The sequence below is a fragment of the Xenia sp. Carnegie-2017 genome, unplaced genomic scaffold (genome assembly GCF_021976095.1).
Source record: "Xenia sp. Carnegie-2017 unplaced genomic scaffold, XeniaSp_v1 HiC_scaffold_25, whole genome shotgun sequence".
NCBI classification, from domain to species: domain Eukaryota; kingdom Metazoa; phylum Cnidaria; class Anthozoa; order Malacalcyonacea; family Xeniidae; genus Xenia; species Xenia sp. Carnegie-2017.
This window is the reverse complement of record NW_025813488.1, coordinates 2126976-2154834: the sequence shown is the minus strand read 5'-3', so window position 1 is coordinate 2154834 and position 27859 is coordinate 2126976. Positions and strand designations below refer to the sequence as shown.

At 36.5% G+C, this 27859-nt stretch overlaps 3 protein-coding genes, 2 long non-coding RNA genes and 1 other non-coding gene across 6 annotated transcripts; 4 read left to right on the top strand and 2 right to left on the bottom strand.

Moving 5' to 3' along the window:
* Positions 1-461: 461 nt before the first annotated feature.
* Positions 462-7630, bottom strand: LOC124453106. Its single transcript, XR_006950997.1, has 3 exons — positions 7403-7630; positions 5848-5959; positions 462-1004 (listed from the first exon to the last, which is right to left on the bottom strand). It is a non-coding gene; the product is annotated as an uncharacterized LOC124453106 (long non-coding RNA).
* Positions 7631-8439: 809 nt separating this feature from the next.
* LOC124453786 lies at positions 8440-8565 on the top strand. The gene has a single exon (XR_006951189.1). It is a non-coding gene; the product is annotated as a U5 spliceosomal RNA (small nuclear RNA).
* Positions 8566-9420: 855 nt separating this feature from the next.
* Positions 9421-27500, top strand: LOC124453685 (probable RNA polymerase II nuclear localization protein SLC7A6OS). Its single transcript, XM_047004508.1, has 12 exons — positions 9421-9535; positions 15398-15511; positions 15929-15991; positions 17106-17167; positions 17238-17342; positions 17428-17582; positions 18455-18552; positions 21732-21819; positions 21989-22080; positions 25527-25625; positions 25707-25767; positions 26664-27500. The coding sequence occupies exons 2-12, from the start codon at positions 15406-15408 to the stop codon at positions 26710-26712; spliced, it is 978 nt and encodes a 325-aa protein (XP_046860464.1). The 5' UTR covers positions 9421-9535; positions 15398-15405; the 3' UTR covers positions 26713-27500.
* LOC124453687 lies at positions 10086-11114 on the top strand. Its single transcript, XM_047004512.1, has 2 exons — positions 10086-10407; positions 10492-11114. Exons 1-2 carry the CDS (start codon positions 10111-10113, stop codon positions 10852-10854), a joined length of 660 nt encoding a protein of 219 aa, XP_046860468.1. The 5' UTR covers positions 10086-10110; the 3' UTR covers positions 10855-11114.
* Positions 11724-15234, top strand: LOC124453682 (stonin-2-like). The gene has a single exon (XM_047004505.1). The coding sequence runs from the start codon at positions 12738-12740 to the stop codon at positions 14856-14858; it is 2121 nt and encodes a 706-aa protein (XP_046860461.1). The 5' UTR covers positions 11724-12737; the 3' UTR covers positions 14859-15234.
* On the bottom strand, positions 24958-26254 carry LOC124453688. The gene is made up of 2 exons (XR_006951161.1): positions 26083-26254; positions 24958-25120 (listed from the first exon to the last, which is right to left on the bottom strand). It is a non-coding gene; the product is annotated as an uncharacterized LOC124453688 (long non-coding RNA).
* Positions 27501-27859: the final 359 nt, after the last annotated feature.

Genomic DNA, 27859 nt, shown 5'->3' with positions numbered 1-27859 from the left:
AATACCATAAAACAATGGTGAATTTCCCTTTGGCATTTTACGTATATTTATACAAGGGAACATATTTTAATTTGTTCAAGTCCGAACAATGAATTTTTAAACAATCATGTGGAACGAATACAGAATGATATGCATATCACCAGGCACTAAAATGTTATTCTTTTCAAGTTTTTGGCACTTATGAAGAACGAGGCGTCATGGTAAATACTTGTCGTTTGTACAAGGTTGAACAAGACTACACAAAGCTAACAAGTATAACGTATTTATAAGATTATTGGCTGTGCATAGTAAAGTAGTTGGCGCTATACTCGAGTAGACGACGAGTAACGTTGGTTTTTTCTGATTAACGAAAGACTGCTCATGCAGATCTATTTGAAAAGGTTGGTAAACAATGAAGATCATCATTATACCTCATTGTTCCATTTTTAACGTTATTTGAAGATTACACATAACAGTGAAAATATTTTATAATCATTGGTTTTTGACTATAATATTTGAGTTATTTTGCGCTTTACAAAAATTATACCATAAAGCAGAAATCATGCTTGATTTCCCTTCTTTATTTCAAGTTGAAAACACCCTTCATCAACTAGTAAAGTTTTATACCTGTAAGGTAGCTTTGTGTTGCAGCAATCGTTGTTTATTAAAAATTCATTAATGAAAAGTGTTAAATAAAAGTTCCAAAACAAATTGGTATCTTGAACATTTAGTTCAGGAGAAAATATTATCGGCTTCAGTGGACTGCAGGTACTAAACTCTTTGTAAAATTAAGAAAAAAAAAGTGATATTTCAACTAACCTTCTGTATTCCGTACATCTCTACCTTCTTTCCCCAATATTCACCACCATTCTCTTCTTTCAGCCATTACGGTAACTTGCACGTTGACTTAAGTGGACATGGTTTAGCGTAGTATCCTTCGATGGGACAGGTGGGGTTTGAACTGGGACATCGATCGGAGAAGGCGAAGACAGTGACCACCATACTTTTGCTACTCGTTGACGATGCTGAAAAGAATTTGGAACTTTTTTTTATAAAAGTTCTTTATTGAAAATGCATGAAAGAAAAAAGTTAAATAAAAAATCCAGAACACTTAATGCATCGAAAACATGTTGCTCAAGCGATAAATTCGTGGTTTCTGTGCACTGGTCGACTGGTTCAAGACTATTCTGGAAATTTTGCGTTGCAGCAATTGTTCTTTATTAAAATTGCATAAAAGAAAAAGGTTAAATAAAATTTCCATACCACACAAGGCATCGAAAACATATTGCTCAAGCGAAATACTCATGGTTTCTGTGCTCTGGTCGACAGGTTCGAGACTATTCTGAATATTTTACATAGCAGCAATCCTTCTTTATTAAAAATGCATGAAAGAAAAAGGTTAAATAAAAGATCCAGAACACTTAAGGTATCGAAAACATGTTGCTCAAGCGAAATTCTCGTGGTTTATGTGTACTGCTCCACTGGTTCGAGACTACTCTGGATATTTTACGTAGCAGCAATCATTCTTTATTAAAAATGCATAAAAGAAAAAGGTTAAAGAAAGTTCAAAATTTGCTGAGAGTCTTGAGCATTTAGCTCAAGAGGAATATTTTTGACATTAGCAAACTCGTCTTCAGGTATAAAGCGCTTTGCCAAAATTTTCCATAACAATTGAGACGATGAATGCATATAGCTCGTTGCTCACCAAACGTACGGGACCATATGTATAAGTTTATATTTACGCAGCCGCGATAGTATCAACATCCTTTCTAACTTTGAATAACTATATTCAACTTCGTACTGACATACACTCGTTTCCAATGCGCCTCAGTATTAACAATAAATGCTAAAACTTGAAGTCACCAAATTTTTTACACCTCAATGACTAAGCAAACAAAATAACGCTTGCTTTAATTAACAGGCTGAAAATTTATTTGTCGATGGTTTGCGCAATACCATAGAACAATGGTCAATTGTTTTTTGCAATTTGCATATGTTTAATGAAGGGAGAATATAGTTCTCTTTTGTTTTTAAGATTAGATTTAATAGGTATCCTGTGATTTGTTCAAATGCGAATAATGATTGTTAAATAATCACGTGAAACAAATACATAATGACATGCATAACAACATGCAACAACATGCATATAGATATTATTCACTTTCTGTTCTTGGTTGATCCTTTATGTTATCGAGACTTCTACCGTGCTGTTGTTAGGTTCAAACGTGTAATGGATGCTTGAATGTTCTATAACGATGAGCAAATGGTGTACAAAGCGATGACTTTTTCAAAAGTCGCCTCTTAGGCAACGAGATTTTTGCAAATGCCGTCGACTACATAAAACGACGACTTTCATAGATTGGGTTGTACGAAAAAGTATTTCAGTTACTTTAAAGTACCGACACATTAAATGAGGAATATTGACTAAGGACCGACATGCACGTCATTGCCCTCATTCACTACATGGCAATGCATGATATTGTGCATACTTTATTTATCTTATTTCCTCTGGTTTGAAACATGGATTCCTTTAAATGCAATGTTAAAATGAACATTAGAGCAAGCTCGTTCTTTGTATTTTATGATGTCTATGCTGCCGCCAAAGGCATTTGCCCATCATTTTCAGTAATAGGTGACGAAGGAAGAAATACTGCTCCATTTTAAATCTTCCTCGTGTGGTCAAATGCTTCTGATGCCAAGTTCAATGCTCACACCTTTTAGGGACGAAAGCGCTTCGTTTTCTTTCGCTTTTTTATGTGGTTCAAAACGCGTAAACAATTTTAATAGTACATGATAAATGTGGTAACCGAATATCTCAGGTTCAACACCAACTCGTTTTCTTTCTCTTCAAGTTTAAAAAAATAGCGAAATATGACCAAAAATTGTTAGTATTCGTTGTTGAGCTTCTGGCTCAACGGGCTTTGACTGACCTCCAATGCACGAGGTTCTTGGTTCGTCCCTGTGTCGGTGCTGGTATGGGTTGTAATTTCAGGACTGAGTGCAAGGTTGAGGTTAGGAGAGAGTTTAAGGGCGATCTGTTTGCTCTGAGGTTCTTGACTATTAAAAATATGACTCCCTAACTTCTAGGGAGTCATTGAAAAATTTGATCAAAAGACTTAGTTTTTTTCGGCCAAAAAATTGTGTGGGTATCCCCTATTTTTTCGATTTTTTCTAAGTGTCGCATTCCATTTTCGAAAAATTCAACAAGAGAAATACCATTTGCGCACTTTGCACAACATTACCATCCTCAACGGTTCCGTCACTCTCACACTTACGGCCCTCGTTCGTTGCAAGTCTAATGTCTATCACACCATGCCCAACATCAACTGGCCCTCGAAGGATTCGAACCTCACACCTCAACCTGAGCAACCTGTATCTAACCACTCGACCTCGCAGATCGACGGAGACCTAACGAAAATTTATTGTATTTAAAATAACAAAGGTAAAAAAATCATACATATATAAATAAATATAATTATATACTAGTATATTAATTTATAAAGTGACAGAAGCACGTATATTCTGTAAAGTGACAAGGAAACAAACCAACATCAATACCATCAATTTATAAACTATTGAAATTATCACAAATATTAAAGATGATTCAAGAAATAATAATTATCGTCAGTTTTGTCACACAACAAGTCAACAACAATACATTAGCACTTTCTATGGCCCTGGGATAATACATGAAATCCAATCATTGCGTCTGTAGCCCATTTAAAAATTATTTCCCTGTTCAGATTTCTTTTAGCAGCTGCTACCAATATTTGATAGCTGTTTCTTGTTAGCACAGTCTACCAAATAACAATTGTAAATTTTCCTTTAATATCCACAATCACAACCAATTCATGATTTCCACTTCCATATATATATCTACAATCGCAATAAATAGCCCTAGAGACCGTGATATTAAAAATGTTGGACACGGGAACCGTAAATGACTTGGTGTGATTCAAGAGAACAGATAGCTTTCTTGAAAGAACTGCAGAGAAAGATGAATAAAACGATCACATTGACATGTATGTCCTCAGTTTGGTCTGCTACTTCTCTACAGGAGCTGATACATCATAACATTTTAAACATTTCACCAATAATGACAAACAAAAATGGGAGAACTTGTCAATCATATTCGACTATTTCTCCCTTTTCAACAGCAGATTTCATGGTAGTCTTTATCCTCTCTACTTGGCCATGGCCTTTCACTCTTCAAATGTTATATAAACGTTCATCAATAAATACCGTATGGAATAATTGACCGTCGCGGTTCTCGTCGTCTGCTTACACCACAAACATGATATAAGAATGAGCCACGAATTTATGTTGCTTGTTATTCACCAAACGTACGGGACCATTTGTAACCATATGTTTACGGAGCTGCAAATATTCGGACTGTTTCACCCCTTTTTACTTTGAATAACAACTTTCCTCATTATAGAGACATAAGCTCGTTTCAAAAACGCCTCAACATTAATAGTAAGTACCAAAACTTGAAGCAAACAACATCTTGCTGCTTCGAACTCATGGAATGAATATTTTAGAGAATAAGATAATGCTTGCTTTATTGGATAAATTTTATTGTTTCTTCGAGTTTCTTTTTTTGCATTTCATTTGCATTTTGCATATATTTAATGAAAGGAGAACATAACTCTTTTGTTTAGTAACACTACCTATCGTTTTTAGGATTAAATTTGATAGATATCTGGCCATTTGTTCAAATAATCAAGTGGAACAAATACTTAGAGACATGCATAAAAATATTATATTAAACTTCAGTTTTTGGATTTTATTAACTACGAGGCATCATGGTGAGGAGTTGCCTTTTCTACGAAGTTGAACAAGTCTGTACAAAACCAACAAGTTTCAAAAAATTTGAGGTTGTTCAAAGCAATGTAAATTTGTTGTTTTAAAGACATATTCTCAATTGCTTGCATATGTATTTGTTGATGAACAATCAAGATTGTCGTTAACTCCGACTGCTGCTGAACAAGAAATGGAATTTATGACCTTAAAAAAAAAACTTGATGAAAATATTCCCGCTTAAAACAGCTAAAGTTAACAATGTTTCCGGTTGTTTTTATTCATAGCAAATCATCAAGAGAGAGTCAACAAAACTGTAAAAAAGTAAAATATCGAAAGCAATGGTGCTTACATTCGTAGAACGAAGTGTTGAAGATGCTGCAACCATAAACTTGACGACTTTATGGTCATTCCCATTTTAAACGTTAATTGATGTACAAAAACCTGTAAAAATTATGGTATCGACAGCAACGGCGTTTTTGTTCTTTTCTGTTTAATTGAATCGTAATTTTTCTTTTTTTGCAAAAGTTTGAAAAGTTCCACTCAGTGTTGAAAATTGGAAGATTCAACAATAAGTGCAACTTTTTCATTGCTGTCGTTGCAAAGTGCAAATTGCAATCGTAGCCGTGTATGAAATGAATCCTTTCGCATACTTCCTCGCTCGAGTATAGGGAAACAAGTACCAAAAGTAAAGTCAAGATTTTCTCACAGTCGAGCAATTTTTTTTCTTTCTTGGTACATTAAAGGTTGAACAGGATTATATACCATAAAAAATCCATACATACATCGAAGCTTGAGTGGCGAAGTGGTAAGCGGATTCGCTTATCAACCCCGCGACACAAGGTTCGAATCCTGCCAACCTGAAAATTACGTAAAATCTCTATTAAGTAGTAAGTGCTACATAATGTATTTCACTGACAAAGATTACGCACCAATACGAAATACACCGGGGTCGCTGGTTATCAATGAAGTTGCCCGCTACCATAGTATATTGTTTGTTACAATTTTTATAATTTTTCTCCGTTGGCTGTTCAAAATGAACGGTGAAGTTAACAACGTAAATCTTACCTCCTCTTTCATGCATTTAATATGTAGATTCTTCTTTGTTAAGTATTTAATATTGTCCTTCGCTTCTTTTTTTCCAAAGTAAAAACAACTCTCAGTTTTTTGGTTGTCATGTCTAAAATCAAATGCATGAATAATTTATTTATCTAGAGGAGACAAAAGACATGAACAGGAGATGAGAGGCATAGAGAGAAGAGAAGAGAGAAGAGAAGAGAGAAGAGAAGAGAGAAGAGGAGAGAGAAGAGGAGAGAGAAAAAAGAGAGAAAAGGAGAGAGAGAAGAGAGAGAAGAGAGAGAGAAGAGGAGAGAGAAGAGGAGAGAGAAGAGTCAAGAGAAGGAGAGGTATCAAGATTATTGGAACAGATTAGAAACTACAAACTTCAACTCAATATTTATACTAAATAGCTCTACAAAGTAAGTGAAAAACTGCTCAGACATCTGCACATCCAATGATTTGTGATAATTAAACATCAAAAAGTGCATCCTAAATTTTTCCATTAAAAATTAACAAAATACAAAATGCATGTGCTACAGTCAACTTGTAATACATTTCAAACACAAACTAGATTAACTTTATTCATCCTAGGTAGATCTATCAGCTCTAAACTGAAACCCAGTAAAACATCTTAGATTAAAACTGAAATGGACTAGACAATAGTTCCAGTAGCCAATAGCCGCAGTTCCTTAATTATTAAAGTTACAACACACATTATGCATAAACATTCCATGCGACCATAGTTCAATACATAAAAGAACCGATCTCAAACAATTGATGAATCTTTTAATACAGCCAAAGTGGGCTGAAACATGTTTATATTACACTTAGTTGTAGTTCATTCATGGTATGCCAAAACCTTAAAAAACTAAAACTGTTAAAGAAAACAGAGAATTCTTTAAGTTGACATGGTGTTTGAACCAGCAAGGATGGTGGTAAGTTCGATACTAAAGCTATAACGGTTTTATAAATCATTTACAATTTTTAGTTACAACAGTAAACATACAGATAGGTAATTCATACGAAATACTTTAAAAATTGAAAGATCCCCCCATACTCTGTGAACTACATAAGTTAGACATGTAATATAAAGATATTAAAATACATTTGAGGCAAATTGTCCAATAAAACCTTGAAGCCACATTTCATGTGTAAATGCGTCAATTTCTGGTTGTTTGGTTGAATTTACATTTTCAACTTGTAAAATTTAAGCTCATGAGGTGCAGCCTTTAGGACTACACACTTGAAAGTTTGAGTTATACCCTGAAATTTGACCAAAAGAAAATAAAATTTGATTGATTTTGCAAGGAATTTGAGTTTAGTGCAGTTTCAATGGACATAGACACCATTACTATTGAATTGAGTGAAAATGAATGCTGCGCGGCGCGTGGTCCACCATAGATGAACAATCAGTCCTAAGGCTGATTGTTAGATCAATTATTATAAAGAAAAAGCCTGGAGGGCAGAAATTTTTAGAAAGTTTAGCCTCTTAACATTACTGCGTGCATTAGATTTTATAAATAATTATTGCAAATACCATTTCATCATTGAATTTTTCGCTTACTTCAAAGTTCAAAATGTCTTCGGCGCGTTGCTGCTGTTCCTTCCAACTTCAAACATTTGTCGACGACAATTTCACGTATTTGGATGTATAACAACAGTAAATAAAGCATTTTGAAGTAAACCACGCAAAAAACTATGGCAATGTGACAATATGTTTGAAAATTTCATCTTGTACCAGCAACTCAAATGAACATTGACCGGACGATAACTTCCGTAGTTCAGTGGTTGGTGCCATGATGGGAGGAAGAAGACAACAATACTTAAAATTTGTCAACTCCCCCTGAAATAAAGCCTGTGCATGTCCCTTAGAAATGAGAAACATAATCGGCAAGAATGAAGAATGATTCGACAAACTGTTTGTCACAAACTGTTCGGTATAAAATAGACAAAACAGCTATTATTTTAAAAACATTTTCGGTATTATTTAAACTAAATAGTCTACTATATAATACATTTATGCATCTTTTTTGGCGTCGTTCATGTCTTTTCACGTTTAGTTAAATGTTCGTTGATTCTTTTTTCCCAGTGTTTATTTAATTTTTTGCTCCAAATGATAATACATACACGAAACTTACGCGAGGTATGGCGATATGTACATTTTCTTTTTCATCTTTACTTAAAAAATAGATTGCATTTAGTGTTATACATACACGGATATGACGGCATTTGTGATAAGAACTAAAATAAAACCAAAAAAATCCCATATTTCCCTGACAAACAAAATTTTTATGTTTTTCCCAACACTAGGAAAATAAAAAACTAAAAAAAGTAAGATTTTTTATGTATCACGCGTACATGATCTATGGGATTGAAGAAATACTATTGGCTAGCTTTAGCCACGTGGCTAACAGAATAAACAAGCAAAGACCACCCACAACCACCCACATTTTTCTGTCACATGATAATTTGGTGAAATATTTGTCCACTGTTTGACTTCTGCGCATGCACGTAAATAAGTAGAACCCACGCTTTTCACAAACCGTAATTCCAAGAGCTTAATTGTTCATATAATTACGAAAAGCTACCTACGTTGGAAGCAAACTCTGGTTTTCCTTCAATCCGCGTATAAATCTTTCGCCTTTTACTAAAGATTTCCGTGGAGGAGAACAACAGAATGAGTCTATAGACTAATTTTTCTTCACCCTGCCGTCCCCTCAACGGCGGGGTCTTCATCTAACTAGTAAATCTGAAGCAATGTCTGAACAGTGAACACCCATCTAACTCCTTATTCGGTACCACGCAGTATCGACTACTTCGGGATTAGGCGCGGTATTAGGTGGTATCGATACCAAAAAAATTGGCAATCGCCCACAAACCCACTACTGCTGTGGGCTTGGTAGCTCAACAGGTAGAGCGGCGGACTAGTAATAAAACATATCAGAATTAATATGTTATTGTGTCAGTGCATTTAAAACCGTATCAGAATTAATATGTTAATTCTCTGACTGATTAATTTTGTTGAAATTGTGTTATCGAAGACGAAGTATAAATCAACGTTTTCAACTTTTAAAACCGTGTTTTTCTTTTCTTTTCTTTTTGCTAAAATACGTCAACCACTTCAATTAGGTCTTCTTAATGTGTTCGTTTGCCAGTTTAGGGATAAATTAATTTCATATATTGATATATACAGAAGACTAGGTCTAGTAGATAGAATAGTTTTGAACAACTAAGTCAATAAAAATTGAAGTTTTTGAATACTAATTTTTATTTGGGAGAATTATTGTTTTCCACTTTATAATCCTGACACCAGACTGCAGTGTGTGTATTTTCCGAACGGAAAATTTTTTCACATAAAATTTGACTAGTATTGTTCAAATCTAGTTTTTCGTTTGAAAATTTATAATTATGAAAATGATGTTTATATTTTTATTTTTTCTTTTAGTGCAAAAAAAATAGAACAACTGCAAACATACAAACACGGCTTTACCTCCCCCCACCGGGTTTGTGGTACGCATCATCAATGACTGTGGGCTCAAAAATGATCATTGGCGGGAAAATTGAATTACAGTATTAAGTTGAAATCAAAAGCTGTCGACGCGGGCATACTTAGACGTTTCTGTGGATATTTATCATAGTTTTGATTTATTTTCTACGATATTTGATTCGTTTTAAGCACCGAAGGAAAGATAAAGAGGTAGGGAAAGTAGTTTACTGTAGTAGTTCTTCACGTCACCCTTTAATTCACAGATATTCTGTTTTCCAAGCGGCACATTTGCACAAAGTCACAGCCGCGTTTATTTTAAATTAACAACGATGCCTTGTTGGAATTTTGACTTCTTTGCACATGTATATTAATGATATTGTCTTCAAACTATAATATGTCTCATAATTTTCAAGAAGCATTGAAAGAAAATGGCGAAAAAAAATGAAAAAAATATTTCAAATTCGAACTCTAGTGACAACTTCTTGTGGAATTCAAGTTCAAAATTATTTGCTTACCTGATCGCAGGCTGCCGGAAAAATAATCAAATTTTAATACATCATTGATCTCTATGTCTTGATCAGGATGTAGTATGAATCGTGCGAAAATCAATTCAGATTATTGCACACATAAAATTTTCTCAAACAAACACTATAACTTTATTACACTATCATCTATACCATCCGCTAAGTTCCGCATGACTGTTCAAAAATCTTTTACACCGATATGCATGTACGCAGTGCGTACCTACTTTTGTAAAATCGTTCGTTGTCAAACTTGTCAACGATATGGCTGAAACAAACCAAGGAGGTATTCAGGGGATTTTCAAACTCAGTACCCGTCCACAACAAGAAGTCGTAAACAGACATGACCTGAGTATGGCCCTTGAACCGGATGGCTTGAGTACTCGCGTTTACATTGGTGAATGTACAAATTGTCAGATGACATTGGCTAAGAAAGCCGCGAATATTTTGATTGAGAATTGTAAAGATCTTGTGCTGACAATGTCCGCCCAATTGGTGTCTGGTACACTAGAAATTGCCAAAAGTTCAAACATCCTCGTAAAAATATCACCCAACATCAAGGTACAAGAAAATTACAATCATATTCACTAGAATATCCCAAAGATTTATGGCTTCTAATACTTTTTTTGAATTTCCCGAATTTAGATTCCAACAGTGACAGCTGACAGCACAACAGGACTGAAGATCATCATGTTGGAGAATGAAGATCAAATAGAAAATTTATATTTTCATAGGTCTTCAAACTTGCTCCTTGTCCAAGGAGAAGGCCTTGAAAGAAAGGAGTACATTGCTTTGCCACCTTCCAATGCTCCCGAGGATCTTCAGTTTATTTCATTCTGGGAAAAGGGTGAGAATGGGATCGAACTCAAGACAGAAAAAGTGGTTCGAGAGGGTGTATTTCCAAAATCCGAAGGAGAATTCCTCAAAGCCAAGGAAAGAGATCGAAAGAATGCAGAAATGGCTTTTAACTTCTTGGAAAGCCAAATTAAGATTGCCATGAAGAAATAACATTCTGTTAACTTGCACGATCAAGGCTCTGGTTAATAATTTTTATCACACATCACCATAAATATTGAAGTGAATATAATCATGTAGTACTAGCTAATTTAGTAGACAAACACATAAAAGATTATGTACATCCAAAGTTAACAGTTTGATTGTTTGAGATTTCATTACTCATTAGAAAGATCAATTTGCAATACTTCAAGTAAATTTCATATTAAAAATATCACTGTATGTTGCATTTTTAATAAATCACAAATGCACAATATGTTAGTCATGAATATATTAAACTAATTGCTTGCTCTAAGCTGGAAACAGCTTGACAAGCATTAGCTGTGTCAGTGACAGTGAGATTAATTAAGGTAATAAGATGAATTGGCCAATAGTTTGTACAGAGGAAATTTCAGGATATGAAGAATTTGATGCCATATATTTGTAGTATTTTAGAGGCACATTTTATTACATAATTTACATAATTACCAAAATTGTTATGAACGAATCGTGCAAAGCGTGCAAAAAGCGCGAAATCATGACTGTGAAGTGTGATATCTGTAAACAGATATCTCAATAAAAAATTAGTAAAAAACGAAATAATAACAGATTGACAATGTCCTTTTGAATAAACGTTTGTATAAATGATCATCGAAGCAGAACGTTAACATTACACTGACGCCGCCGCAATACAATTCATTGTCAGCGTGTACTATACTGGACAATAACAGGCATAACAATTAAAACACTGCAATACAATCACAGCAATAAAATCACTTGCAATTGTACATCATTGAAAAAAGACGAGAAAAGAAAGCACAGAAGCGCACGTGGCCTTCACGAGTCGTCATGACGTACAGAATTGGATTGGACATTCAAGCGTCAAAACGACGAGAGCGCAGAACGAGAACTTGGAGTTGAGGATTCATTTTACTTTGAAAGCATATATTAGCCTCTGCACGGGCGATTGGTTTTAAATCAAAACGCGATTGGCAACATCGCAATAAGCTCAACACTTTATTTCCGTTGACGGACTAATAATACTTTTCTCGATACTGTGATTCTGTGAAAAGTTGTCGTTGGTTCCTCTTGGGCGATAAGATCACTGCTACGTATAGTACGGCGTGCATTTCTAATTCTAAAGACGATGGGTAAACGCGGTTTCATGTTTCCATTATGCCTATTTCGGAAAATCGTCTGTTACAAATTTCCATCATATATCGTGACCTTGTTTAGAGGTTAAGTCACGCACGGGCATCTTTTGTGAATTATGACAGCAACAATCGTTTATTTTGCCCTATTGCCCACGCTGCTGCAAGCCTTTATCTGTTGTGTGGAGGTTATGCGAGATATCAAATCCATAGACCTCTGATATATCATATTGACGTCAATTCACTAGTTATAAATTGGCTCAAATGCTACCATAACACCACACGAGGATATTTTAGAGAATTCTTCGTCATGTTTCTGGTTTTGCCGAGCACGCTGCCCCCCATCAAATCCGGGCAGCAGACATATAACCGTCGTCATACCTTCGGATATTTGACTCCCGGATACGAAAGGCTATAATCTCCATTTGCTTCTAGCTTGTTGTCGTAATTGCAGAATCGCCGATTCGAAGCACTTTGTTTTATGGCAATAAAATTAAATTGTATTGATCAACGACTTGAGAAGGGAGAACTACTTTTTCGTTGGCAACATTTGAAACGCCTGTAATTGTCATTGTTGTTGCGACCCATTTGTAGCTCGCACAGCTGGTTCGTTTGATTGGTTTGTAGCAACAACGAGAAACTTTAGCCGTATCGTGAAGCCCATACGGAAAAAAGCTAGCATCTTGTGGTTTGATTCGCCTGTATAATTTATAGTTAGAGAGTATACTATCAATTTCAGACGGAGGCATGAATTATATATCGAGTGGACGTTCGGATAACGAATTTCTTTTATCGGATGAACGAGAGAGCACTAAAAATGAACACGAAGACACGTCGTTTAAGGACGCAACTAAAATGCACGCGGAGAAAGCGATGCTACTTGCTAATACCGACGACAGTCACCCGTCGAACGAAACAGAAAACAAAAGCGCTTCCATGAAATCTTATGGGGATTATCTTGCTACAGACGTTACCGATCTGCAAGATTTGTATACAGTTACACCTACTTCTCAAGCGTGGGTTGCATTCGACGATTGTGAAAATAATGCACAATACAACAGAAGGCCAAAACTACGAGAACCAGAAAAACTACACGGGTCATCGGACGAAAGTCCTACGTGCATCACATCAAACGAGGACAAATGGGTAAAATTTGAGTCGGAAGATAAAAGCTACACAACCGATAATGGCCGTGAAGAATCAGTTAGCAACACGAACGCTCAGTCGAATTGCGCTGAAGATGGCAAATTGCAACAGTTTGATTGCATTGAGCCACAAAAAGAGGTAGTAAGTGTTCTGTTAGATACGAAGGAACTGAAATTCGATAGCTCCATCTCAAAAACTTTAAAAAACGTAGAGGGCATTACTGACGCTAATTTGCGTAGCACAACATCTGGATCTTCGCATGCTACGCCAGTGTCGATTTCGGTTGACGCAACAGACTCAAAAGTGGAAACTTTTGAAGAAGGCATTCATGAACCATTACCAGCATATCCTCAGAAATCCTTCAGCACCACGTGGTCAATGTTGCTCAGGTTCCCAGATGCAAAGAGACCTCTCCGCAGTCGTGAGTGGCGTCCTGTGATCATAAAACTGAATGGATCAATTCTTCAACTGTATCATGAACATGAGTCTTCACCTTTTCGCGAGGTGTCCCTGCAATGTTTTTATGATCTAACCCGTCCCAGTCTACAGCAGCAGCATGATCATAAAGTGCACACAGTTAAAATTTTGTATGTCAAATACAAGGAGGTCAATAAGCTGATGTCAAAGAAGGATGTCCATTATATTGCAAAGAAAACTCCCATATTGAAGGTAGCATCACACTCCTACACAAAGATTCAGGAATTCATTGAGGTTGTGAGACAGGCAATTCGTTCCTTGCCTATATTCAGAGATCGAGGCATCTGCCACAATACCGAAGCTGTGTATATCAATGTTCATGATACATGCTCAGCGATCATCGATGAAGCTGGATCAGTAGTGATGTTGGGGATACTAGTGCGAATATTTATGTGCGCATTCATCAGTGGTAATGCAGAGTGCGAATTGGTCCTTAATGATATCAATGTGAAAAGCAAAGAGGAGTTGAGACTTCGCAATGAGTACATGCCTCAAAGGGTACACAAATGGATCAAGCTGGAAGAGTGTGACTTTCATAGCACTGTCAATTCCAATATGTACAACCAAAATCGCTCCATCACACTCAATCCCCTAGATTCTTGCACATTTGAAGTGATGCAATATCGTGTTCGCCCAGCCAAACCTCTGCCTCTGCTTGTCAAGTGTGAACTTATCATGGATGCTCAAAGTTGTGTTGAACTTCGTGCAGAAGTAAAGTTGTGTGATGACACAAAACTTTCAAAGTATCCAAGAAAGAATGTACGACTTTATTTGCCTATTCCCGAATCTTGGGTGCAACTGTTCATGAAGGAAAAATTATTCTTTGGTGAGAAAAGCATCAAGTCGACAAACTCTCACAAAGCAATCAAAATGAGAAATAGAAAGAATCGACCACTAACAACCATAGAGACATCCACTGGCATTGCAAAGTATGAGCCTGCATACAAAAGCATTGTATGGCGTATCCCTAGTCTACCCCTCCTGAACACAACTGCTCCAGCTGATTGTACTCATGATTTCCTATGTTGTATCCAAACCTCGGACAGTGTCCCTCATGACTACAATCCAACATGTGCTATGGAGTATGAGATACCTTACACAGTTGCTTCCGATACCAATGTTGTGAACTTCAAGGTGCTAGATAAAAAAATTGCTCTCAAGGAAGTGACTTATCACACTACATATTCTTATGAAATAATGATGAAAACCACCTATCTTAATGATAGCATAAATCATCATAAATAATATTGCTTGTACAAAGCATGCAAAATATGTTTGCTTGTATTTACCAGTTTTTATAACCATTTTGTCTAAACAATCTTTAGAATCATCTCCCCTTGACGAAGTTGCTTTAAAAATAGTGGACGGATAATTGCTAGAGTTCAAATTTTAAATTTAAATTGCAAATGAGATGCTCACTTGCAGATGAATAGAGAAATTTTATGTAAATAACATAACTTGATCTTCCAATTATGAAATATCTTGATGTAGCCTCTCATTGTGAACATTATGCTGTCCTGGTATACCCATAGATTGAGTACTCTCAAATGTACAAGTGGTTGCCAATAATAAAATGATTGGTTGATATGTGGAGGAATCAATTACATTTTAGATAAAATAACCACACGTTTCGTTTTTCTTTTCTAACAGTTTTCTTTCATATCCGCTGTGAGGGGTAACCATCAAAGTCCTTTATTGCCCATGGATGTACCAGGGTGTATTCACCTCCATGACACAATTTCTCAATTACGTTCATGATTACATAAAGTATTAACTTTTTGAAGGATCAAAGATGGCCACAGCTCAAGGAGGAGGGAAAGTTGAAAATTCTCAAACCTCCGCTAAAGCTGTCCTACGAATCAAACGAAAACGAAGTTCTGATCCCGCAGACATACTTCGTAAGTTTATTTTACACTGCTTTAGTTCGATATTTTGCTTAGAAACGGTGGAAATTCACATAGGTTTCCTGGTTAGGTGACTTATGTATGTATGTTTTTACATGGATGTAGATTACATGAATGTAGATCGTCCAGGTTAGTAGAGTCCTGAGACCGAGGACTGTTTTTGTTGGTGTTGACTGTCTGTGACTCTGAAGATGACTACCGCTAAGGTTGTCAAAATGTCAGTCAACACCAACAGCAGTCCTTCTCAGGACTCTACTAACCTGGACGATGCACCTACATCAACAAACATTTAACGATACTCCCGCGTTGAAATCATTTACTTTAGTATGTGTTTATATTAAATTACTTACTCAATTTTTTAATTGCTTTCTTTTTGTACACTTGTTTATTGAATTATGCAACTTGATTTAGTGGTATCTCATGCTTTCAAAAAGAAGTACACAAATGAAGATCACCTGGCATCGACAAATTCAGGTTTTGAAAGTTTTGAATACACTATAATTAGTTCATATGAAAAAAGTCTGCAGCATTTTTTTATATTGATTTGTGTAACCACTGGCTTAACCCCCACCCTATGCCTTAGTAAGAATGTCAGAGCTCATATCCAACAAGACGATGCCAAATATGGAAAGTTTGGCAGATGCATGCACACTCAATGTTTTTGGTTTTTAAAAAAGTTGCACACTTGGCTCATTGCTGTCTTTCTAAGTTCCAGGAATATTTAGGCAGTTTCAAATATGGGGAATTGCCAGTGTGGGGGACATTTTATAATCCCTAAAGAATGATGCATTTCAAAGGAAACTAATACAGCATATCATGCAAATATGAATATTCTCTCCTAAATTTTCATTAGAACTATTTACGTGCCTGTCTTAAGTTCATTTGCCACACTTTTTCTCAATGTACACTTTCTTTTACCATACTAAAGACATCATTGTAAACTGCCATACTTTCCATACATATTTTACAAGATAATCTCTATAAGATTGAATTGTTTAGTCAAGTTTGAAATATAATTTTTACAATCATGTATTTTTACATGTCTGTAAATGTAGATCGTCCAGGCTGGTATAGTCCTGAGAAGGACTGTTTCTGTTGTTGTTGACTGACGTTTCGACAACCTTAGCGGTAGTCATCTTCAGAGAATTCTTTTTGACTCTGAAGATGACTACCGCTAAGTTTGTCGAAACGTCAGTCGACAACAACAAAAACAGTCCTTCTCAGGACTATACCAACCTGGACGATCTACATCTACAAACATGTAACGATACTCCCGGGTTCAAACCATTTACTTTATTACAATCATATATTTTATTTGTATTTCATTATAAAACTAAAGTTGATTTGCATCTAAGTATTATCCATATTGTATCATATTTCTGCCTCAAATGCGTCATTGATCCTGGGACATACAAACCCTAAGTCTCAGACACACCGGTGCATGGTCTAAAAAATTGTAGGGTGTTCTACGTACTTGGACCAAGTGCATGTATATGATAGAAAAGCCTACCATTTTAGTCAAATCGATTTTTTATTCCAACATTTCCACTTGTTGAATCATTATGCGATAATGTTACATTTTTTTCAGCTGTTCAACGAATATTTCGACTGGCAGGAACAGTTTCTGAAAATACGGACAAGGAGATTTTGGTAAATCAATCTTTGCGCTTCTCGTTATTTCAACGATACTACCAAATTTTGACGTTTTTCCATTTTCCAGACAAAACTCGCCTCCATCAACAGTCACAAATCGAAAGTAAAAGAAAATCCGAAAAGTGAATTGACTGTGGACTCGATTTGCGAGAAGTTAAAGGACACGAAAAAAGTGCGTTGTTGATAATTAAAGATGTCCAATAGACAATTACGTAGTATTCAATATAACTATGTACTTGTTTCTCTCCTGTTTAAAGTTATCCAGGCAAACATCACGATATAAAATAGTATCGAAACAAAGGGACGTTGAAGAAAATGAGGAGAAAGCCTGCGACGAGGTAGATGGCTCGGCCCTTGAGATGCTACGACTGTACCAGTTGTATGATGTTGTCTTGGACAGTACTGAGCACAGGTGAAGCTTTAATATTTCGATATAGTTTTGTGGGGTTTTTTTGGAGATATTTGCCGATAAAAGGCTTGAAACCAATGTTGTGCACCGGAGACGAAGCCGGAGTTGAGATGAAAACTCATGCTCCGACATTGAGATTTTTGAAAACATGCAAGTGATCGAATGAATGTCGGAATTTCAACAAACGTACGAAGTTAGCTATTGCATGTTTGTTAAAGTAGATCGTCCAGGTTAGTAGAGTCCTGAGGACTGTTGGTGATGATGTTGACAACCTTAGAGGTAGTAATGTGAAGTGAACCACAAAGGTAGATCAACAAACATGTAACGATACTCCCGGGTTCAAATCTCACACGTAACTAGTACGAAGTTATTGTTGAAGAAAAAAGTAAAAACTTTCACAAATTTAGAGTATATCCATGCTAAGACAAGCCGTAGTCTCCCATCGAATTTAAAGTCTTTTAAAAAAATCTTTGCTTCATTCAAAACAAAAATTGCAAAATTATTTGTTACAATATTTGGAAGACCGGTCAATATTAGTACCGCCACAAGGACAAATGCCCACACCTACACCTCTGGTAATATCTTCTTTCACATGTCTTTCATCATCAAAGGGCGTCTATAAGCACGTTTTTTCTCTGGCTGGGACTGTAGTTACCGAGAAACGATATGCTCCACTATCAAATTTCATGAATTCTCCTACCTAAAACATTCTACCAGAGCTGAAACACGTAGGTTTTAACTGGAGACGGAGGCTTTTGGTAGAAGCGTGAGTTTTCTGGCCAGAGACTAGGTTTTCTGGCCGGAATCGGATCCCTGTTCCCTGATCAATACAGTACTCCATAGAATGTTGGCACTTTTCATGTATTCTTGTATAGAGATGAAGAAGTATATTCTGATAAAGAAGATATTGATCCAAATGCTATCCTTTGCAATTCTGTGAAAATGATTCGCGAGAAACTAAAAATCACTGAAGGTTTGTTGGACTATCCTATTTTTACAATGCCATTCTTACCAAAACTGCCCACTCCCGTCAAACTTTTTCCGTTTATTTATACTAATTTATGGACGGGATAGATTGACTTGTAAACTCATGAACGTTAGAGACTACTCCTCCTCTCTCACACTTCTTCAGTTTAGGTAAAGGGTTTGTCTGGATCGGTCATAAAATTATTCGTAAACAAAGTACACGGTTCTTTGATAGTCTTGAAATCACGGGTCATAACTGACAAAAGACGAAATGAGCGACGACCCCATGGAGTGTAAAATCTTATATTTTTAAGTATTTATACATGAATTTTTCCATAAACCGCTCGACACACGCATAGTCTCTCCTTATGCTTAAACCCATTCCCCCTTTATACAACCACCTCCTCCTCAATTCACTCCCTCCCTCAATCCACTTTCTGACGGTACATACACGTGTGAAAAATACAAGATCAAATTACAAAATTCGGACAATCAAATGGTCGGACATAGTATTGTTTATGTAGTATTCAGAACGATTATTTATAAAGTCAGAAGGCAGAAAAGTAAATGTTAACCATTTTGGGTTAGAAAAAAGCGTAACGATCAAAGAAAAGCTTGAGTACTGGCATGTTGTCGCGCTAACGACTTTTTTGTAAGGATTTTTATGTGGCTTTACGGCTGTCGTTCATCACGAGAGAGTTATGAGAAAGTTACATAGTAAAAGGTGACAACTAAAAAACGTATAAATAGGTTTAGAGTTGGTATAAGTATAAGTGAAAAAGGAAGACGTTGTTTGAACCTTTGCAGTATCCTTGGATGTTCTAGTTTCTTTTATGAGAAGAATTCTTGTAAAGAAAAAAGACAAATTTTAAAAACAAAAAATCCCGTTTTTGGTCCATGCCTCCCGATGCCCCGAGATAGTTGAGCACTAGAGCGTCGCATGTTAATTAAGGGAACTAGATTATCCTTTTTTGCCATGAAGAAACAGTAAATGAGAGAGTTAAATCAGAAAGATATAAATCAATAAAAATTGTATAAATTAAGGTTGTCTTAAATTATAAGTGCCAGAAAAATCCCAGTGTCAAAGAAGTTAATTAAAACATTGCTTGGTTTATTTTATGAATATTGGTTTATTTTGTAAACAAAAAGATAAAATTCAAAAGCAAAAAACCCCGTTTTCGGTCCATGCTTCCCGATACCTTCTTAAGCGCAAGGCACTAGAACGCCGCATGTTAACGTTTCGGTAGGAGATTTCGGCCCCTCCACGCTATCCTACTTGGGAGATGCAATAGCAAGCTTCCGCCCATCAGACCCCGAGATCACCTGCGATAGGCTTTGCTCGGGGTACGCAGGGAGAGTGCGGTCGCCACCGAAGTGTGGGCCCCTAAGCCACTGCATACTATATCGCACCCAGCTTCCACTGCTAGTTGACATCTACAATACCTAATATTAGCTTTATATATATATACATAAATTCAAAGGCTTACGAAAGTTGTGGTATTATTAAAGTCACCACTGCGCATGCTCAGATGATTTCTTTGATAACTTGCGTCTAAGTGAGCTTCGTGCCCTAAATGTAGTGCAAGTGCATGTAGTTAGTCGTTGCCATGACTATTAACAATTAGTCGGGTCAACTGCGCATGATCGAGCGCATGCGCAGATGATTTCTCATTTAAATTGATACTAAGCATGCCAATTACTTCAAAATCGCTGCTAGTAGATGCAGTTGGTCGTTGCCATGACCATAAACTTGTGCAGCTAGTCAAGTCGACTGCGCATGCTTAAGAGGACTGCGCATGCTTAAGCGGACTGCGCATGGGCGAATAAATTATGTTAAAATTTGTGACTGAGCAAGCTAATTACTCCATAATCGGTATTAGTACATACAGTTGGTCGTTGTCATGATCATGATCTTGAAGAGTTGGTGGAGTTGACTGCGCATGCTCAGATTAATTCTCAATTAATTTGTGACAGAGCAAGTTCTGAAATTGGTGCTTGTAGATGCGCTGAGCAAGTTCTCTATCATATATTTATGGCATGCTCTTTGTCTTCTTAAGCTTGTTTTTACAAATTCATATTGAACTCATTAATACTATATCCGACCATTTGATTGTTTGAATTTTGTTTTTGATTCATTTTGACATTGTGAAAGTTATTTTCCTCCACTCACTCCTCAATTCACTTTTCTCCTCACTCATTTCATTTCATTTTCCTTCCTTCTTTCCTCATTTCTTCTTTCATTCACTCTTTCTTCCTTCATTTCACTCCCTTCCTCTCTTTCCATTTCCCTTTCTCATTTCATTTTTCCTCTTTCATTTCTTTCCTTTTCCTCCTTTCTTTTCTTTTCCTTATTTCCTTTTTCTTCAATTATTCCTTTCTCATTTCCATTTATTTTCTTGATTTCCATTTTCATTTCCTTTGATTTATTCATTTCTTTTCCTGATGATCCTTGATCCATGATGATGATCTCGATTCATTTTCAATCCCTCAATTCCTCCTCCATTCCTTCACGATTCACATGATTCCATTTATTTCCTCAATTCCTGATCCTCATTTTACGATTTTGACTCATTCCTCGATTCCTTGACGATTTTTCCTCATTTATGGATTTTTTATTTCTTCCTCATTCCGATCCTCATCCTCGATCCTCATTTATTTTCCTCATGATGACTGATTCATCTCGATCCTTGATTGATCTTCGATGATCACTTCCCTCAATTTCATCCCTGATTTTCATTTATGATTTATGATTCCTCTCCTTGATGATTCTCGATTTCCCGGATCCATGGATGATTGATTTTCTCCATGATTCTGATTTTTCCTCCATTTCCCGACCATGATTCCGATTCCTGATTCCATTCCTGATGATCATTCATCCTTTTCCTCCATCATTTTTCATTCCTTTCCTCATTTGATTTCCCTCATTCCTCCTTCCTCCATCCCTCATTTTTCATTTCCTCATTCCTTCCTTACCATTTTTCCTCATCAATTCCTCTTTCTTTTCTCCCTCAATTCCTCACCTCCCCTCATTTTCTCCCTCAATTCATCCCCTCTCAATTCACTCAATTCTCTTTATCATTAATCAATTTGCCTGGTTAACTCCCTCCCTCAATACATCCATAATACCCCCTACGATTTCTATCTATCGCGACGGTGTAGAAGTTATTTTCATACCAATCTCTTTAGGTGCCAAAAGTAATTTGGATATTCTCGAAGGGGATTACGTTTATGATGTTTATTGTGCGGATGACAATTTTGGAGTATTGTCCGAGATGTATGTGTCTTGTTGACGTTTTCTTCCATTTTTGAATTCAGCGAAAAATTCTCTGTGTTTTATGTCGTGTGTGATCAAGCAACGTCTGACCTTGCATTTTCTGACAAACCAAAATAACTTTTTGAATGATGTAGTTTTGTGTAGTTTATGAATATATTTCCTAATTTAGCCTGGACATCGTCCACTTGAATGAAAACGAGCTTGTCAATGAACTCTCCGATGATGAAACGAACATTTACGATGATGACGACGATTCAAATGGTGAGAGTTATAATAATATTTGTTGCCTCAGCCGCGTGACTGGAATTATAAAAAATACATACGAACGTCAAGGCGGTAATTAGTGATCATTTGGGTCATAATGGGATAATTTTATTTTTAATGAAAGCATTTGGTCGTTATTATAGTTACTGAATAAATTTGCGTTAAGTCGGTTTTTTTTTCAAAACATTCTTTGTTTTTCTAGCGAAGTGCTACGTAACAACTGTAGTTTACGATGCAATCAAAACAACTTGATGACATTCCCTATTTGAGACCAATAAAATGTTGAGCGTACAGCGACTTTATTCGAAACAATCGTTCAAAGATATTTATTAGATGCAAATGTCCTTCGGCCATGCCCTGTTTGTTTTGAGTTTTGCTTTCCTTGACGTCATCGTTTCCATATTTTATACAAAGGGAACTTTACCACCAGCAGAAAAAATTATAAAGATTCCATTGATCGTATTGGCTTGCGAAGCCTGCCCAGTTCACATATCATTGTAATTATTTTAATTTCATTGGCGATATACTTACCGACTGTAATTATTTTAATTTCATTGGCGATATACTTACTGACTGTAAAGCCCGCCACACACTGGTAAACTTGCCGCGCGTACTTGTTATTCGTGACAAGTGCGATCGACAGAATTTCCTTAGGCGTTAACATTTGTCATTCGTGACAGATGAGTCTAATATCAAACGCGTTTGACATTAGACTCATCTGTCACGAATGACAAATGTTGTTCAAAACTTCCGCGCACACTAGGAACTTTTGTCGATCGCACTTGTCACGAATAACAAGTACGCGCGGCAAGTTCACCAGTGTGCGGCGGGCTTAATATACGTGAGCAAAATACAGGGGGTAGACGGGGCCACTTATGAAAATCAAATGTTTACTTAAAATGAATTGACGTCGCTGTAGTACAACGAAAGCTCGTACAGAACATTTCATTGCTAAAATAATAAAAAAATCAGTCTTTGAGGTAATTAGAGCTCTCGCGAAAACCAGGTGAAGGAAATACGCAACTTTTATTTTTGTGCTCGTTAAGCCTGGTCCTCGAGAGAATCAGGCTTGAACATAAACACAAGATTATCAAAACTCTCCGTTCCTCTCTTGCGTAGTTATGCTTATGTTTGTAGCAGGTGAAGACACTTGTGCTTATGCTTATGTCGCAAGTTAGGGCCAGGCTTTACAACGCTACTGTGAAACATTTAGCCCGCCACACACTGGTAAACTTGCCGCGCGTACTTGTTATTCGTGACAAGTGCGATCGACAGAATTTCCTAGTGTGCGCGGAAGTTTTGAACAACATTTGTCATTCGTGACAGATAATGTCAAACGCGTTTGATATTTGACTCATCTGTCACGAATGACAAATGTTGTTCAAAACTTCCGCGCACACTAGGAACTTTTGTCGATCGCACTTGTCACGAATAACAAGTACGCGCAGCAAGTTTACCAGTGTGCGGCGGGCTTTAGAAGCGTGCGTACGTGCATGAAAACGATTGTACTTTGGCATCGAACACCCGCGGTTGTGCTTTGATAACATTGCTGAACATGTATGACATGACGTCAACAATATGTCTGTCTTTTCTTAAATTTATCTTTCTTTTACTTGTGCGATTAATGTTGTAGTTGACGATTGTCAACAATACGTTTTTGTTTCATTTATTCTTAAACAATAAGCTTTCGTTCGACCACTCCGTAATATTTTATCAAAGAATGACGAGTGACAAGCGTAAACGATAATTTTATTGAGGGAGGAGGGGGTGGTTTCCTTTTTTTTGTCTACCCCTGTAGTTGTAATTGTCATAATTGAGAAGATATTTGCACAATAATATATCCAAATTACCTACTTCGTCGTCGATAGAATTACATCTATATTATGAACTGGGCTTTAATGTAGACGACAAGGCTAAACATATCAAAAAGGCAAAACCACATTGGGATTCAAAATTTTCAATTAATCTACGTTACTGTATACGAGACCTGATTTTACACAAAATCGTTCTATTTATAGCTAAATTGGCTACAGATATTGTCTTTTATCTGTACGTTTTTAGATGCACGTAAATAAAACGCGTCTTTATGGATGTCCACGTGCTTTTTCAGCAATTTTTTGTTCGCGTTTTAAATTGAAATTATTCATTTCTAAATACGTTCGGCATGTTTCTTTCGTTTTTGTTTGAACATTTCCTTCACAAACAACCTATTATGACGTATGAACCTTGTGACGTAATAAACCTTGTGACGTATACACCAGACAAACAAGTACGTCAAGCACGACTTGACTACCGCTAAGGAGGTAAGAAAAACGGATGCGATTCCACACAATTTCTTTAACAAGGAATAATGGCAAATTGTTGTCTAGGAGATGGACATTCCTGCCTTACCAGTTGAGTTTATACGGGTGGCCGGAAGTCATTGCTTTCTTTCATTGGCTGTCAGTTGCAGCAAGTTCACTCACTGGAAGGTGTTGGCAAACCTTCCCTGCTAGCTCATGGACTAATCCACTCCTTCTGACCGTTTTCATGGCTTTTGCCTTCATTGGTCGAGTAAAGCCAGAACAATAAAATGTCTGTAAGGGGATGTATAGTCTAAGAGCAGTTCTTATTCTTCTTTTTAATGGGTACTTTAAAACTGGCCTTAAATGATCAAGAGTGTTGATATATTGATTCACGATCAGAGCAGAATTTTCTACTCATTGGGGAATACTTTGAGAGCTTTTATATCAAAACTGAGTGAGACAGTTAATTAGGAAGTAGGGTTTTTAACGAAGTCATGCAATCTAACACTGCAAGACGTCCTGATGTTTACAACATTCCCTCGTTACCTTTCTGGTGGCGAATTTTTTTTTAAAACTTTTTCCCTTTTTGGTGGCGAATTTTTTTTTAAAACTTTTTCGTTCCGGTGATTGTTGTTGATCTGCCACACTGCCACTTGTAAACGGGTCAATTAAGCATACGATGCCGCACAACTTTCAAAATATACCTGCTTTCTTTTCGCATAGAATTGTTAACGATAACAGTTCACTGCGTGCTGTAAAAGAATGTTATAGAGCTGTAGAACGAACGTCTTAGTTGTGCCTTACACGCCATGAAAGCATGTTAGCCTTTAATGAATTAGTAACGGAATATAAGACTGTATAATCCGAAGAAATGTATCTTATAAACTCAAATTCATGCTATAAGCAAGATACTGAATTGAAAATGTAATATCCTGGGCTTTTTCTAAATAATTTTTATGATGCTGTTTTAATAAAACCGAAATCTTCCAGAGTTCCAGTTGTATCTTTCAAACAATTTGAATTTTAGATAATAAGATCTATTTTTCTTCGGATTATGTTGTATTGCATACTTTATGAAATTGTCGTCTATTCAAGTAACGGAATCTCTATCGTTCAACAAGGAATTACGATGAAATAATAAGTTTGCCCTTCTTTCAGACGAGAGTAATTGGCGAAATGATTATCCTGACGAAGAGGAATGGAGTGGAAGTTCAGAAGATGATAATGCCCGTTACAGAAACCATTATTACGATTACGGTAAATCAAACCTCGGGATTTGAAATATAATGTTATGCCTTTCTCGTTCCTCGTTTTTTACAACCTTTCTTTACTTTACAGGTTATAAAGATCGGACGTCTTCAAGGGACTCATCAAGCGATGATTATTTCGATTACTATGGGTAAATAAGTTGTTATCATATGGGATTAATGTTTGTAGATTCCACGCGTCGATATCGATTTTTTTGACCCATGCGAATTCTTTCGGAAAACATTTGATATTATAGTATGAATATTGAATAAATCTTTAAAAACAGTATTGTAAACATTAAATAATGTATAAGAATTAGCTGTGCAATTTATAAACAATAATAATATAGTTTGTAAATCGCGAATAGAAAAGGGTGCTCAGTACAAAAGTAGAGCGAATATTATTTATATAATCTACGTATATATTGAAAGATTTAACAACCACTTTTCATCCGAATGCTTTTTACCTTTTGAAAAACCAGAGGGCCACTGACGGTGATGGATGCTGGATGGGCCACTGACAGGGATGGATGCTGGATGATTTTGTATGTGGGGTGTTCAATTTTCTAATAAAATATCAATGAATACTTCGTGAATGAGGTCCCATGCCAGAAGTTTTTGTGAAAGTTTTTCGCTTTTATCACTTCGAATCAACGTTTAGTACGAAGTTTTTTGTTCAGTCTAAACTTTTTACTTTCTAAGAGATTTTTGAAAAAATAACAGAAGACTATTCGATGCATTGTGCTAGCCAGGATTCGTCCCAGTCTCTTGTGCTCATCTCTCTTGGTATATTAATATTTCGTTGGGAAAACCCCCCGTACCCTTTCTAGGTAAGATTAGAGGGGGTGTGCACCCCCTACAATCCTACCCTAAATCCACCCTGGTCCTAACCTGTCCGCCTATTTGGTCCTTCTGTGTGAATTTTCCTCATTTCACTCACGGTAGAGACACTAGATTTCGCCATTGGTTTTCATATTAATGTTCAGGTGTTCAGTAGATTTGGCCGTGAAGCCTGGTAACGAAGGGAAAATGAATTTTCTACTTCTAGAATGGAAAAGGATGAATACGATACAGAAATCTTTGATGAAGAACGTTGATCAGCTATATCGTGGATCGCTCGAGATTTACCATAGTTACAGTGGCTTCGACTTTGAACTACGGAAAGCTCACATAGAAAGAGATAAGTGTCTGTTGACGTAGTTTACGAATTGTTTTGTTTATAAACTTAATGAGAATGACGACAGTACGTCAGATTTACGTTAACTAGGGAGGGGGGGAGGTAAGTACTCATGAAATTCCTTTATGAATAACTCTAAAAAATTCCTAACAGACACTTCTAGACTTTCCGATTCTACACCACCAATGTAAATTATTCTCCCTCGCCATCTAAATATAGAATTCAACTGGTAGCATAATTTTCTTGGGTGTCACCCAACATAATATTGCCTATGACGGAAGACGCCATTTGATAATTGGTCATATTTACAGTCTTACACGCAAACGGATGTGTTGCTGTTGGGGCACTTCAGTAAAACTACTTATAGCTCCAAATCAAAAGTTCTTTGAGTGATGCACAAATGCTAGAATTGTAAAATTTTGCTTTGGTCAAATATAAATGACTGCGAGTGAATTTAACGATAACCATTATTACCATACTACCTTCCCCTGAATACTCGCCCGAAAAAAATGTGCTTCACTTTGAAAAAGTGGCGATCTGAATTACGTCTGTCATTCTCGGCTTAAAGAACATGCTTAGTGATCGGAGAATGCCTAAACTCGTCCTTTTAACCGTTGATTAGTTAGATTTTGTGCCATTGGAAATTTCATTAAGATGCACGAAATAAAATGTTTTTGCGTATCCTTGATGGGTCCGCTCATGTCTAAACTCGTCCAAGCCGATGACACTTTGATGGTTGTCTGATGAAGAAATTGTAGACAAATTTAGAACTTCTCGCAACCATAAGATTTTACATGAGATAAGAACTCATTCACTGCTCAACACTTGCATTAATTAAAGTGACCCGCAGTCCGACATCGGGAATTTAGACCCATCCACACTAATATGTTTTCGTTTGAAAACGGATACTTTTTGCTGCGTTTTTGCTTTCCGTCCACACTGAAACGCTCAAAAACGGATACACTGCCAAATGAAAACGGGTCGATTCGAAAACGCTCTCCAAAGTGGAGCAATTTGAAAACGGTGCGTTTTTTTTAGTGTGGACGGTCAAAAACGGAGCTTTTAAA

Coding starts and splice junctions, on each gene's coding strand:
- LOC124453687 (XM_047004512.1), top strand. CDS start 10,111: ATGGCTGAAACAAACCAAGGAGGTATTCAGGGGATTTTCAAACTCAGT. Junction 10,408..10,491: donor AAATATCACCCAACATCAAG/GTACAAGAAAAT, acceptor TCCCGAATTTAG/ATTCCAACAGTGACAGCTGA.
- LOC124453682 (XM_047004505.1), top strand. CDS start 12,738: ATGAATTATATATCGAGTGGACGTTCGGATAACGAATTTCTTTTATCG.
- LOC124453685 (XM_047004508.1), top strand. CDS start 15,406: ATGGCCACAGCTCAAGGAGGAGGGAAAGTTGAAAATTCTCAAACCTCC. Junction 15,992..17,105: donor CCTGGCATCGACAAATTCAG/GTTTTGAAAGTT, acceptor CATTTTTTTCAG/CTGTTCAACGAATATTTCGA. Junction 25,626..25,706: donor AAACCATTATTACGATTACG/GTAAATCAAACC, acceptor TTTACTTTACAG/GTTATAAAGATCGGACGTCT.